General features: G+C 46.4%; 3 protein-coding genes across 3 annotated transcripts; 1 reads left to right on the top strand and 2 right to left on the bottom strand.

The window, feature by feature from the left end:
- Positions 1-6890: 6890 nt before the first annotated feature.
- LOC117895587 (E3 ubiquitin-protein ligase MARCHF6) lies at positions 6891-10768 on the bottom strand. The gene is made up of 2 exons (XM_034803336.1): positions 8717-10768; positions 6891-8658 (listed from the first exon to the last, which is right to left on the bottom strand). The coding sequence occupies exons 1-2, from the start codon at positions 10397-10399 to the stop codon at positions 7141-7143; spliced, it is 3201 nt and encodes a 1066-aa protein (XP_034659227.1). The 5' UTR covers positions 10400-10768; the 3' UTR covers positions 6891-7140.
- A 300-nt stretch (positions 10769-11068) lies between these two features.
- LOC117895596 (thioredoxin, mitochondrial) lies at positions 11069-11711 on the top strand. The gene is made up of 2 exons (XM_034803346.1): positions 11069-11309; positions 11371-11711. The coding sequence occupies exons 1-2, from the start codon at positions 11128-11130 to the stop codon at positions 11618-11620; spliced, it is 432 nt and encodes a 143-aa protein (XP_034659237.1). The 5' UTR covers positions 11069-11127; the 3' UTR covers positions 11621-11711.
- On the bottom strand, positions 11671-12343 carry LOC117895595 (39S ribosomal protein L23, mitochondrial). The gene is made up of 2 exons (XM_034803345.1): positions 11974-12343; positions 11671-11911 (listed from the first exon to the last, which is right to left on the bottom strand). Exons 1-2 carry the CDS (start codon positions 12265-12267, stop codon positions 11753-11755), a joined length of 453 nt encoding a protein of 150 aa, XP_034659236.1. The 5' UTR covers positions 12268-12343; the 3' UTR covers positions 11671-11752.
- Between the last annotated feature and the right edge of the window lie 214 nt (positions 12344-12557).

The raw sequence follows: 12557 nt of genomic DNA, 5'->3' as shown, positions 1-12557 counted from the left end.
ACACGCCACCACTCAGCAAAAAGGAAAAAGAAACTCAATCACGCCATGGATGGTTCCGTTATTTTGCTTTGTCTTCATCGCACTCCAATTCTGCTATACACATACATACATTCAAAGATCTTTGGCAGCGGCATTAAAACTGCGACGCAATTGCAAATTTTCGGGCTTCTTTTCTCGAAGAAAAAATATGAAATCTATTGTTTTAACCATTATTGTGATCTTATTTTAGTTGTTCCTGACCCTTTGGCTCTCGACACACATGGCTTATGCATTTTCCGCCCTTTTCCACCATTTTTCATAACTTTTTCGTAGGTTTTTCACTTTTTTTTTAAATTTTTTCGGCATATTTTTCTTTTAAACACTTTCTGCAACTATCACACGGGTTTTTGTATAATTTTCCGAACTTGTTCTACAATTTTTCCGCATTTCTAGTTCCGCGACTCGAAAAAACGTGCTGCTGCGCCGGTGGCTAAAATTTTATCTTTGCGATCTCTTTACACTGCACTGAGAACACCGAATAGCGGCTTTGCTTTTGCAATGTGCGTGTGTTGATGCTTTGATCCGAATGGGTGTGAGAGAGATGGTGAGTCTTCTATTACTTCTACATGCAGGGCCGTGCCAAAGAGTATATGGGCCCGTGGCGAACTTGTAATCAGCGCCCCTAAACACCAAAATTTTAGCGCCCGGGGAAAAGTCTCCCTTGGCACGACCCTGTCTGCATGTGGTGCACTGATCTGAAGCGATGGCAAAGAGAGGCGCTGAGAGTGTTTGAGAGCGGCTTTGCTTTTGCATTCCGTGAGTGTTTGGTGTTGTTGTTTTTTCTTTGGCGTGTGGATCTGGGAGAGTGTGAGAATGACGTGAGGTAGCTTGACCATAGACAAAATTGATAAATGTGAAGAGTGAGATTACATTAGAATCGAATGAATCTATAATTATTATAATGATTATGATCAAATTGGAATCTAAATCTAATAAAATTTAAACAAAAGCAAATCAACGGCACACTGTAGAGAAAGCCCAACGAATCGCGGAATTCCCTAACCAAAAATCTGTTGCAAAGAAAAATAACAACTGTTGAACCACCCAGTAGAAAAATCTCAACAAACGGCTCGGCTGACAATTAATCAATGTCCAAACATATTAAATGAAGTAGTACTCATTCCACGAGCGTCCTATCAGTGGCAATGAGGGACAGGAGTCAGTCAAGTGGGGATCTAATGACAGAAGGATATTGAAGGATGTGAAGGGAATGTCAATCATACGGCATATGTGCCACAGCAGCAACAGGGCCTGAAAGAAGGCTTTCACTTTCTCTCTCTCCGTCTGTCGCTCTCTTCTTAAGTGAAAGTCAGTATGCTGCTGGAAAGGCCTAATCACATAGAAGGAACTCAAAAGTTTTTCCACCATCCTCAGCCACACACAGAGAGAGATTTTTCCTTCAAAGTCAAAGCCTGCCTTGCCTGCCTGTTGTCGCTGCAATTGTCGCTGGCGACAAATAGAAAAGTTTCCCCCGAATGTTTGCCAACTTAAATTGTTTTGTGGTTTTTTGACAAGCCTAAGACTTACACCCACCCACGCAGACACACATACCCAAGCCAAATTAAACACTTAGGGGGAGTGCTGTACAAATAATGAAATGAAAATCATATAATTTGCATTATGTCAAAGTTGAAAGTGGCCTAAAACATTTCTGTTTTCGGTTTTCCCCAAAGCCAAGCGCGTGCTCAAGTAGTACGATGAAATTGAAAACTTTTTGGGCGCGTGTTGGAGTGACCTCCGCCACGCGGGGATAGTGCTGAGATTTCTGCCATTTATAACTTTGTTAAAAGTTCATTGAACGAGAATGTTAAGTGCAAATAAATCAAAATGTAAGATAGAATGACCAGTGCAAAGGCAACGCCTGATGATAGGAAATTTCCTCAAGTAAAATAAAGTTCATTAGGCTGCCGGTCAAAATAGTTTTAATTGGATTTTCAACTATGTGTGCATATGCATTGGCAATCATTTATCGCTGCACCATAAATAAAATCGCACATAACTCACAGCAAAATTCATCACTGAGAAGTTTCCACAGAATGCAATTTTATTGCTCCATTAGACGTCTATAAAAACATCATTTATTATAACAAACTCTGATGACTTTTTCTCCAGAAACCTAAGCGGATTTTCGGCTTAAAGTTGTTTTTCCATTACGTTTTCTTTTGCCAAAAAATAACAGACAGCATAAAGGTTTTTCGGCACATCATTTTATTGAGAATTCAATTTTTATTTGCACTCTTTTGTTCTTTAAAAAATTGGATGTTTGTGCCCGATTTATTGCTTAAATTTCAATTAGCAATGCCCCAGATTTCGTGTCCTACAAATTCTCTTGCGACTGGCTTTAATTAGCATTCTCATTATAATAAATGTTAACAAATCCGGGGGGCCCATCCTTTTTCCGTGGAAAGACAGGCCCCAGGGGAACATTAAATATATGTATTTGGAGACTGGAGTTAAGCCGAAAGTTGTTTTTACGCATTAAGCAAAGGATAAACAGAGTCGGAGGAGAGCTCTTGCTCGATGATGATGATGTCGCCAAAGTCTTGTCAACATCCAAAAGCATTCTTTATGCTTCTCATTTTTAATATTTTGCCTCACTTTGTTGTTGTGGAAAAATTAACAACTTCATATGTCAGCAGTGATATCTTCATGTCCCATGCCACACACACACACCATCACCTCGCATAAAAGTGTATTCCCCGTTGTCGCAGCTTTATCATTCGTGCCACACACGAGCATGAGGATGGGATGGGGAGTGTGGAGACTCTCTGTGGCTTTAAGTGAAGCTCATTTGCATGAATTGCTTTAGCAGTTGTTGTTTCTGGTGCTGGTGCTGCTTTTCTGCTTGGTAGCTCTTATCAAGCGGCAACCAACACTCCATAAATTGTCTAAAATTAGCCATAAACAAAGGCAAACTGGGAAAACAAAACAGCTTTGCTGCAACAATCTCTCAAGAGTGTAGCAACCTGCCAGCAGCTCCTGCTCGACACCCTCTCTTAAGCTCGTTATGCTCTATTATAGTAGTATACCCCACACCTCCTTCAACGCTCCAACCATGGCAACCTCCATCATCATCATCATCCGCATCCGCATGCTGCCGGCGGAGAGGAAGGGCAAAAAATCAGAAAACAGATACAGAGAAAATATGTCTGTTGTTTCTGTGGCCCTTCGTGGAGTGGCCTTTTGATTTCCGTTGCCATAATTTATTATTATCCCGACGCAAAATAAAATAATTTGTATAAAAGCCATTGCCCAGGGAGATTGTAGATGGGGGATAAAGGAAACCGAAACTGGGCGAGCCCTAAAAACAAAACACCCAAATAGCAAAAAAAAACCTCAGAAAACAAAAGCAAAACAACACAAAAATAACAACAAATATGTAGGTGCAAAATGGATCTGGGCTGTGGCCTTAGGATGATCTCTGAATGCTCTTTGGATAAAACAGAATTTGCTGAATTTTATAAGGAAAACTTTAAGTACTTTAAGTAGATAATTTTGTAGGGGCAGCACAACTACTGCTTTGCTTTTTGGGATCAACTTTTCAGTTATTGCAATTCAGTTATTTCAAGCCTTTTCCCTTCACTAGTATGCCCCTACTTTCTGTAGGGCAATCCTTTCAACCAACCTCAGCGCAAAAAAAGAAAACTTCCGTTGCCCCAAAACAGGATCCCCATTGTATTTATTTCTCTTTTGGGTGTTTTTTTAACCTCTTGGGTTCCCTTTTTTTTCCCCCCTGTCAACCACAAGAACAACAACAACAATAGACAGTGTTCACACATATTAAAGACCAACGCATTCCAGTTTGTTCTTTCAGCGGGGCTCGCTCCCTTCTTCCGTTGTGTGGGGTTAAAGTTGGAAGTTCGAGGAGCTGTTACTTTTTTTATGGCCTACTGTGCCACTGACGGGGCGCCTGATTGAGCGTAAAGTTGTAAAACTTAAGGAGTGCTAAGTGCCCTCGGTCCTGGTGCTCCGTCTGGATCCTGTCCTGCCACGATTATGGCCAATAAAGCACGCATGTCGTCGTCGCCAGAGCTCCGGGAGGAGCGACTGTGCTAAAAAATTAAATATGCCTCGGACGAGCTCTCCGGGCTGGGCTCTACTCTCGACTACTTTCCACTACGGTTTAATATCCTTCTCTGAGGTGTGTTCACCGGACAATGTCCGGTTGGATTAACGCAGTGGGACACGGTGCGTGGGGTGTGCGGTGGTGCGCAGTGGGTGGTATAAATTTATTAGCTTCTGGCTGGTTGGAAAAAGGGCCAAAAAGATGGCAGAGATTAACCTCAACTTACGAGCCACTTGTTCCGGGTTCTTGGGAAATCATTTTTTTAACATTGTGACCATAATTGGTACCCGGAGAGGTGGGTTCCTTAAAAACAACAATTGATTTATTGCCACGAAGGGAAGTGGTTAATAGATAATTGCTATGAAAGTTGAAAATTAGCCCAGTAAACAGGGTAACCTGGTAGGCAATTGCTGAGCAGTCCAAAAACAAAGCAGAACAAAAACCTGGGACTTGGCATACTTGCAAAACGGACTTAAAGTTCCTCTTTAATCTCATGCTATCTCTGCCTTGCAGACATCTAGATAGGCGCTTTGATTTAGTGGACCATAATTTTGGTCGTATTCCACTACCCTTTAACGCCTTCAACGCGAATTATAATCACTTCCTGGCGTTTCGAACCAAAACTCTTTACCAATTAAATAAAGCTGCATATGCGTATGTATGTAGAGATGTACATAGTATGTATGTATCCAAATTAAATATGTAAATTGTCAAAATATGGTTTGCAATAAATAAACACCAAAACACATACACATACAAAAACACACCACATAGGCGACGCCACACCACTAATGCACTCCCAACGCAACCGAAGAGAGAACACAAAGAGAGGGAAGTCGCAGCTTTGTTACTCTTTCGAATTGATCGTTGCCATGGCAGCCATTTGAGAGTTTTTCGCATTTCTCTACGTTGAATTTCTGCTTGCAACGACTGGTGTTAAAGGAATATGGACTTACTGGTCCTTTGGGTAACAATTTCTTTCTTTCCTTGCCTACCAAACCTCTCCACCAAATATCATACTCTTTCTAAAGTGTATAATGAATGGAAAATGCAGTCAAATTATTTGCAAATTCGAGGAGCACAGCAAATTGCTGTGGCAGTTTTTTTCGGTCAGGCGCCTCTGGAAGCCACACAAAACACAGACAGACACACACACACATCGCATAGTCAGGCTGGCGTCTGGAAAATAAGCACACTTTTTATGCAAAACGAATCAAAATCCAATTATAAGCCAAAACCATGCGTTTGTATAGTGGGGAGGGGAGAGTGTTAGAAATTGGGAGGCTCGGACCAGCATACACACACACACACACACTCACAGAAACCCGCAAAAACCGCAGCACATACAACGAAAACAGCCGCTCAGAGAGGGCTGTTGACTTTTTTTTCCCCGTCAGATCTAGCTTTTTTTTAATGCCAATTGCCGGACTCTTGGCATTTTACACGTGTGTCTGGCCTTTTCTCAGCTTTTTTACTCTTTACTTTTAGCAGCACTGAGCGAAGCTCTGAGCATAAGCAGATAAAAAGAAATAGCAGCTGCAGCGACGCTTGCAAAGATGGCGGACTGCAGCTGCCGTCGGTAGATCGGATTCTATGCAGCCTCAGCCTCAGATTCGGGCCAAGTCAATATTATCTTTTATATGAACAATTCGATTCGATTAGATTTAGATTTAAATTATAGCTGTTAGGTTTCTACAATGCGAACTCTAAATTTCCGAATTTAATTCGACTTTTTGCTCTGCCTAGATTCTGAGGTCTGCCAAACCATCTCTAGCTTCCTTCTTCTCCAGCTACTTGAAGAAATTCTTAATCGTCTCAGAAACGCTGTCTAATATTATGGATGTCCAGCAAAACTATGCATCATTGTGCTGCAAGCTCCATATCCACTTTTAAATAATAAATTCCTGCTTGTTTAGCACAAAAATTGCGTAACTTGCTTCACCGTAGAGTAGCGGGTATTTGAAAACAACTTAAATTACCATTTAACTTTGTTTTATTTTTCTTGGCTCTAATTGCAATCCTTTTGTAGAAAGAGCGAACTTTATCACACAATTTCGGTGTAGCTTGGAAATCCCTTGTGGCAATAAAAAAAGATCATTAAAAAGCCAGAGCGATGAGAGTAACCTGCGAGGAATGCAAATCAAATTAATTATACTCTCTTTTCTTCTTGTTTTTTAGGCAGCTTATAAAGATTATATGGGACCGGTTGTACCCTTTGTGTTCCCTTTTTTGCCATTACTTATTCTCGTCGTTCTTTTTTGTTGTCTTTCGTCTGGCTCTTAAGACTTTTTCGCATTTCTCTTTTGCTCTTTTCAAGTGGGGTTCCCTTTTCGGCTTTTCCTACTAATTTTCTTTAATTGTTAGAACCTTTTTTTACGCTCAGAAGAGCAACCACCGACTTGTAAATATTTGTTGTTGAAGTTTAAATTTAAATTTATTAATTAATTTTAAATCATTTATATTTATTATGTATACATATATAATTTTTACAAGTTTTCGTAAAGCTAGCTCGAAATGGTTTTTGTTTTTTAAGGTATTTTTTTGTGTGTTTATCGTTTTTGTTTCGTAATTTTTTGTGTTCTAATTTGAAATTTGGTTTTTTGGTAAATTTTCGCATAATCTTTAGACAGTTCGCAAGAAAGGGTGTGTAAGGGTCTAAAATATGAGCCATATATGATGACAATTTTCGTTTTTTTTCTACACTATGTATTGGGGCGGGGGCTGGGGCTACTTAAAGAAATTGAAGTCTCAGTGGAGTAGATGAGGGTTTATCTTTTATAACTTTTTTTCTTCTTTGCATGTCTTAAATTATGATACAACTTAGGTGCTAGAAGCGACACACACGGTCCGAAGGGGGTGGAGGGGCTTCTCAACAATTGCAGCTAAAACATAAAAACTAACCATAACGAAAGTTTAACTAAGCCAAAAAACAAAATAAACGAGTGTGCAGCGCAAAGCAGGAAAAGGAATTTGTTTTTTGAATATTTCACTTGAAGATTTGCTTGTCAGTTGGTTTTCTCTTCTCTTTTTCTACATTAGAGCAGCTCCTCGTTGGCATCTGCTAGCGCAGCGGGGCGTGGCAGTTGGTCGCGTCTCCGCATGCGATATAAGACGCCCGCCTGATTGGGCTCCTCGTCCCGGTCACCGTACAGATCGGCATACTCCTCGGGCACCCCTGCCATATCCACACCCAAAATGTTGGCCACAAGTTCCTTTTCCTTTTCGCGTCGCTCCTTGAGCTCGCGTGCCTTTTGCTCCTCCTCCTGCTGCTGCTGTTGCTGCTTCTTGCGGTTCTCGTAGTTGACCAGACGCTGCCCCACCAAGTACTTGTCCACCTTGATCGACAGATAAAGCTTCTTCAGCTGCTTGATCTGGAAGAGCACAAAACAGATGGTGCCCACAACGACAAAGCTGACGGGATACACCAGCCGATAGATGTACTGCCGCGTGTAGCGATCCACAAAGAACATGGGCAGCACCATCTGCGCCATGACATAGGGTATGGCCAGGGCCAGGCCAAAGGTGGTCACCACCGGCACGGCCAGATCCCGCATCACGAACTTCAGGTCGAAATCTCGCAGTCCGTCCGTGTAGGCGCGCTCCAGGGCACGCCGCAGATGCCACTCGGGCCCCATGAGGGTCAGGGCAATGGCTATTTTGGTGTAGAGCATGCCCAGCGCCCAGTCCTGCCACAGGAAGTGTATGGGCGTCTTGCGCAGGGGCACACGCAGCGGTATGACCACCACCAGCTCCAGCAGCAGTCCAAAGAGCAGGGGAACGAGCACAAAGATGCCCACCAGCGTGATCACGGGCAGCGCATACTGCAGCGTGACGGTGGCCCATTGCTTCAGCTTGTTCACAATCGCCGTGCGTCCTTGGGGCAGCAGGGTGGCCACCACAGCCACGCCGCGCAGCACAATCCAGCACAAGTAGCCGCCAATCTCCGCCGTGTACAGCTCATGGGCGCGCAGCAGTCGCTCGTTCTTCCTGATCGCCTCGGGATCCACCACGGGCAGCGGTCCGCCCTCTACCGTAGCGGCACGGACAACAGCAGCAACAGCTGCAGCTGCCTTCTCGCCTGGCTGGCCCGTCCAGAGCACCATCAGACGACGACCAATGTAGACTGGCACCGTCAGCGTTAGGATGGCGGCGCCGACAATCGACAGGCACATCAGCGCCAGCAGCGCGCACAGGCGGAAGGCAAAGAGCGTGGGCTTCTCGTACGGCTGGAAGCCCACGGGCGCATCCCGCTGCATGATGGCCTGATGGGCGGCGGCCAGATTTCGTGGCAAATGTATGGGAAACGGATCCACAGGTGGCGGCGGTGGTGGTGGCGGTGCCTGTGGCGCCACATCCGGATTGGCATTCTCAGCGGCAGCAGCGTCCACGCCCTCGCCCTCGGCAGCGGCTGGTGGCTCGGGCTCCGGCTCCGGCGCGGGCAAGAGGTAGCTGCGTATGCCCAAAAGCCAGGACACAGCGGTGCACCAGATGCGGAGCACGCCCTTCATCCAGATGCGCGTTTGGGTTTGCTCAAAGAATCCAGGCAAGACAATCTGTGGGAAGGTTTAGAGCGGATTAAAAGGCACTGCCAGAGAGTGGGAAGGGACTCACCTGCAGCAGCAGCAGTTGCAGACTCAAATCATTGACCTCCGCATCGCCGCTCAAGGCATAGGGCAAGAAATTCGGCCAGGCCACCTGCAGAATGCGTATGGGGAGCCAGAGCATTAGCAGCACAGCAAAGCCAAAGATCATGGCGGATGCCACGAGACGCCGTATGTGCCGCACAATGGGCACATGGATCATCTCCTGAATGGGACTAAAGTCCGGATCGTTGACGTTGCGAAAGATCCAGAGCACGCCGGGACGCAGCACTTCACGCAGCAGCGAAATGAACGCCGCAAAGTAGTAGACATAAACCATGCCAAACATCCAGTGAATGAAGAGCGAAGTGCCTGGTGCCGCCTTGAAGCTCGCCTTGCGATCCTTTAGACTGGCATCGAGCAGCGGCAGCGAGCAAATGTCCAGCCACCAGCCGCAGACGAGCGGCAGCACGCCAATCTCCACGACCGAGAGCAGCGAGACCTTCACGACGATGTAGCAGAGGCCGATGAACCAGCAGACGCGACGCATGCGAAAGATCCTAGCCAGAAAGTGCAGCACGACGAGCGTCAGGCCAATGCAGCAGTAGCCAAAGAGCGTCGTAATCAGGCCATGGAAGTGCAGCAAAGGCTTCTCCGGCTGCAGCAGGTCCATGGAGCTGAGTATGAAGTTGCCCACGCAATACGGACAGAAGGCGAACGTAAAGATGAACATCGTGTTGAGCGAAATGATCCAGAAGACGTGCTCCAGGAACACCAGCGAACCGTCCAGACCCAGGAGACGCTCCCAGGTGAGCTCCTCGGCTGCACGGTCCCACTCCAGGGGGTTCCAGTTCTGTTCGTCGGCCTCGGCTTCCCCTGGAGCGGCTGCGGCTGCTGCATTTGCTGGATCTCCGGCTGCGCCCTGGGCATCGCCTTCGTTGTCGGCTGGTGCGGGTGCTGCATTGTCCATGGGCACATCCTGCGGCGCCTCGCCATTGTTGTTGTCATCCTGGGCGGCAGCAGCAGCGGCTGCCGCATCGGCTGGGGGAGCGGCAGCTGGAGCATCGACCCAATCGCGTCCGTCGTCATCCACAATCCGCTCCGGCCAGGCGGCCGCAGGCGCTGGAGCAGCAGCCGCCGCCGCAGCGGGTTGAGCGGCAGCTGGAGCATCGTCGCGTTCGAGCCAATCGGGTCCGCCGCCATGCAGAATCTGCTCCCGCAGCCAGACGAGACCAATGAAGGAGAGCAGCGTACAGGTGACGACAAAGCAGCCGCGGAACGCATCCGATGGCAGATTGTCCATGGAGAAGATGTCAAACGGCAGCGAGAGGATCATGTCGAAGGAGTTGGCCCGGAAGAGATAGCGATAGGTGCGATACGCGGACAGCGGCACCAGTCCGAACCAGGCGAGGCCCACCAGCGAGTAGTGCAGCCAGCAGCGTGCGCCCTCCAGCACGGCAGACATGAGCCCCACCAGCACATCCTTGACGGGCAGCACGCGCGGCATATCCGGGGCATAGATGGGCTGAAAGCTGAACCGATGGCCGCACAGCTCGCAGTACTCCTTGTGCGAGTAGCGCATCCATTGCATCAGGCAGTCCTGGTGGATGTACTTGATGCTGCCCGTGCAGATGCACGGATAGAAGAGCGGCCGATCCGGCTGCGCCTCGCAGCGGCACACGCGACATATGTCGCCCTGCGACAAATCATCCATGGATGGAGTTCTTTATCCTAGTTTGTGTCTCTCTAGTATGCCCTCCGACAAGTGCCAACGGCCATTTGCGCAGCGCAGTTTAACGAGGGTCGCTAATTGGAGGACGTCGACGACGATGACGATTGGATTTGGATTTGGCTGCTTGGCAAACGTTGCGCAGCTAATTGGTGTGGCTTTGGGTATGTTCACTTGGTCGTGGGCGCGCAAAACTAACACCTGAATTTAGTGGTGAAAACAAGCAATGGTTCTCTTGATATTATTACGACAAACAAAAATATTTCACAAAAAAAAGTGGCTGCCACTTAGCCACTGAGCGAGCGAGGGTGTGTGCACACTTTTGAATTTAGAGAAATTACTAAAATTAGAGATGCGCGTCAAGTCACGTGAGGCAAAAACGGTGACACGATTGAGGGAAATAGAGTCAAATGTCTTATTTTAATATAAATATCAAAAAGCAGCTTGTGCAGTTTATGTAAAACTTGAAACTATGACATTTAGAATAATAATAAACTAAAAATAACTAAATTTAACATCCAAAATGACCACACTGTGATTTTGAAGTAACAACTTTGGCTCATCTCTATTACTGCAGTGTGCACACATCAAGAGAAAACCAACCATCTGGCAACGCCAATCAAATCAGCTGGCCAGTCGACCATTGTTTTTGTCATTTGTCAGGCCACAAATTCTCGCCATCAATTCTCGTAACATTACTGCTCGAAAAAAATATGCAGCGCCAATTATTAAACAGCCTGGGACGCGGCACGCGTCAACTCATCCACGGACAGCAGATGCGTGCACTGTCAGTGTCGTCGCAGCGCCAGGAGATCTTCAAAGTGCAGAGCGCCGAGGATTTCGACAAAAAGGTGAAGAACAGTCAGACACCCGTGATTGTGGACTTTTTCGCAACGTGAGTGTGGTATGCCCCTTGCCATTCAAATTGGTACTAAGTCTCTTGTGTTCCCCCCCAGCTGGTGCAATCCCTGCAAGCTGCTGACGCCGCGCATTGAGAATATTGTGGGCGAAAATGCTGGCTCCATCAAGCTGGCCAAAGTGGACATCGATGAGCACAGCGAGCTGGCCCTCGACTACGATGTGGGCGCCGTACCCGTGCTTGTGGTGCTGCAGAATGGCAAGGAGATTAAGCGCATGATTGGACTCCAGGATGAGGACAAAATACGCGCCTGGGTCGCTGCCGCCGTGAAGGAATCCAAGAACTAAGTTCAGCAGAAAAAATGGAGCCTAAGCTTTAAGTTAAAACTTCTTTGGACTTTCGAAATAAATGTTTAATTACAACCGTTGCAACAACAAATACAACAAATAGCTTAAATGCTAAGCCTTAAATTTATGCGCCTAAATGGAGTACCAGCCGGGCGTGCCGGGACGCTTCTTGTTGCGATCGAGGAACTTGCGGAAACCATCCTTGGACTCATCCATGGACTTCTCTTCCTTCTCCTGCTTCTCGGCCTTGTTTTCGAACAGATCGGGAAAGGTAAAAGCCTCAGTTTTTGGCTGCAAGCAGGGAGTAAACATTAGCTAGTATCCCCCACGGAGCAGCCGCACGCTGCACTCACCAGCGTTACATAAGCATATTTGACATCATCTTTTTTTGTGACGTAGCCGTAGGTCTGGTCCCGCCTCGTCTCGCCCATGGCAATGCGTGTGCGCACATCTATCACCGGCAGCTTGTAGATCTTCTCCAGGTAGCTGCGCACATCGTGGATCGTCATTTCCGTGGACACCGCAAATGTTACCACATTGGGCGGCTGGGGCTCCGCCGGCCGCACCAGTTTCATCCAGAAGTTGGGCAGGAATACGCGCAGCTGGGGATTGCCGCGTTGATATATGGGATACCAGCGTGTGGACATGGTTTGAATGTTGAGTTGTTTGTTTTTTATTCAATAAAATGCAAATTTAACTAAAATTTATTATGACCGCGGATTTATCGATAAGAAATACCGCATTGCATTACAAAATATACCGCAATATACCGTAAATAACATTGTTTTTCTCTAATTTGATATTATGTTTAATAATACCACCTTATTATAACTCTTAGCACTTAAACTATAATTGTATCCCTTTTATCAATCTATTCTCCACAAGATTGGCTAGTTTTTTGAACCTCCTTTTGGTTTGTTTACAATATAGAATAAGT

Source organism: Drosophila subobscura, chromosome J (assembly GCF_008121235.1).
Source record: "Drosophila subobscura isolate 14011-0131.10 chromosome J, UCBerk_Dsub_1.0, whole genome shotgun sequence".
Classification (NCBI taxonomy): Eukaryota; Metazoa; Arthropoda; class Insecta; order Diptera; family Drosophilidae; genus Drosophila; species Drosophila subobscura.
The sequence above is the reverse complement of the archived record's forward strand: the minus strand, read 5'-3'. Positions and strand labels throughout refer to the sequence as shown.

Bases quoted from the DNA above. Each gene is read 5' to 3' on its own strand.
- LOC117895587 (XM_034803336.1), bottom strand. From the start codon at position 10,399: ATGGATGATTTGTCGCAGGGCGACATATGTCGCGTGTGCCGCTGCGAG. The intron at 8,659-8,716 runs GTGAGTCCCTTC...ACCTTCCCACAG, and splicing joins TGCAACTGCTGCTGCTGCAG to ATTGTCTTGCCTGGATTCTT.
- LOC117895596 (XM_034803346.1), top strand. From the start codon at position 11,128: ATGCAGCGCCAATTATTAAACAGCCTGGGACGCGGCACGCGTCAACTC. The intron at 11,310-11,370 runs GTGAGTGTGGTA...GTTCCCCCCCAG, and splicing joins ATTGTGGACTTTTTCGCAAC to CTGGTGCAATCCCTGCAAGC.
- LOC117895595 (XM_034803345.1), bottom strand. From the start codon at position 12,267: ATGTCCACACGCTGGTATCCCATATATCAACGCGGCAATCCCCAGCTG. The intron at 11,912-11,973 runs GTGAGTGCAGCG...CCCTGCTTGCAG, and splicing joins AATATGCTTATGTAACGCTG to CCAAAAACTGAGGCTTTTAC.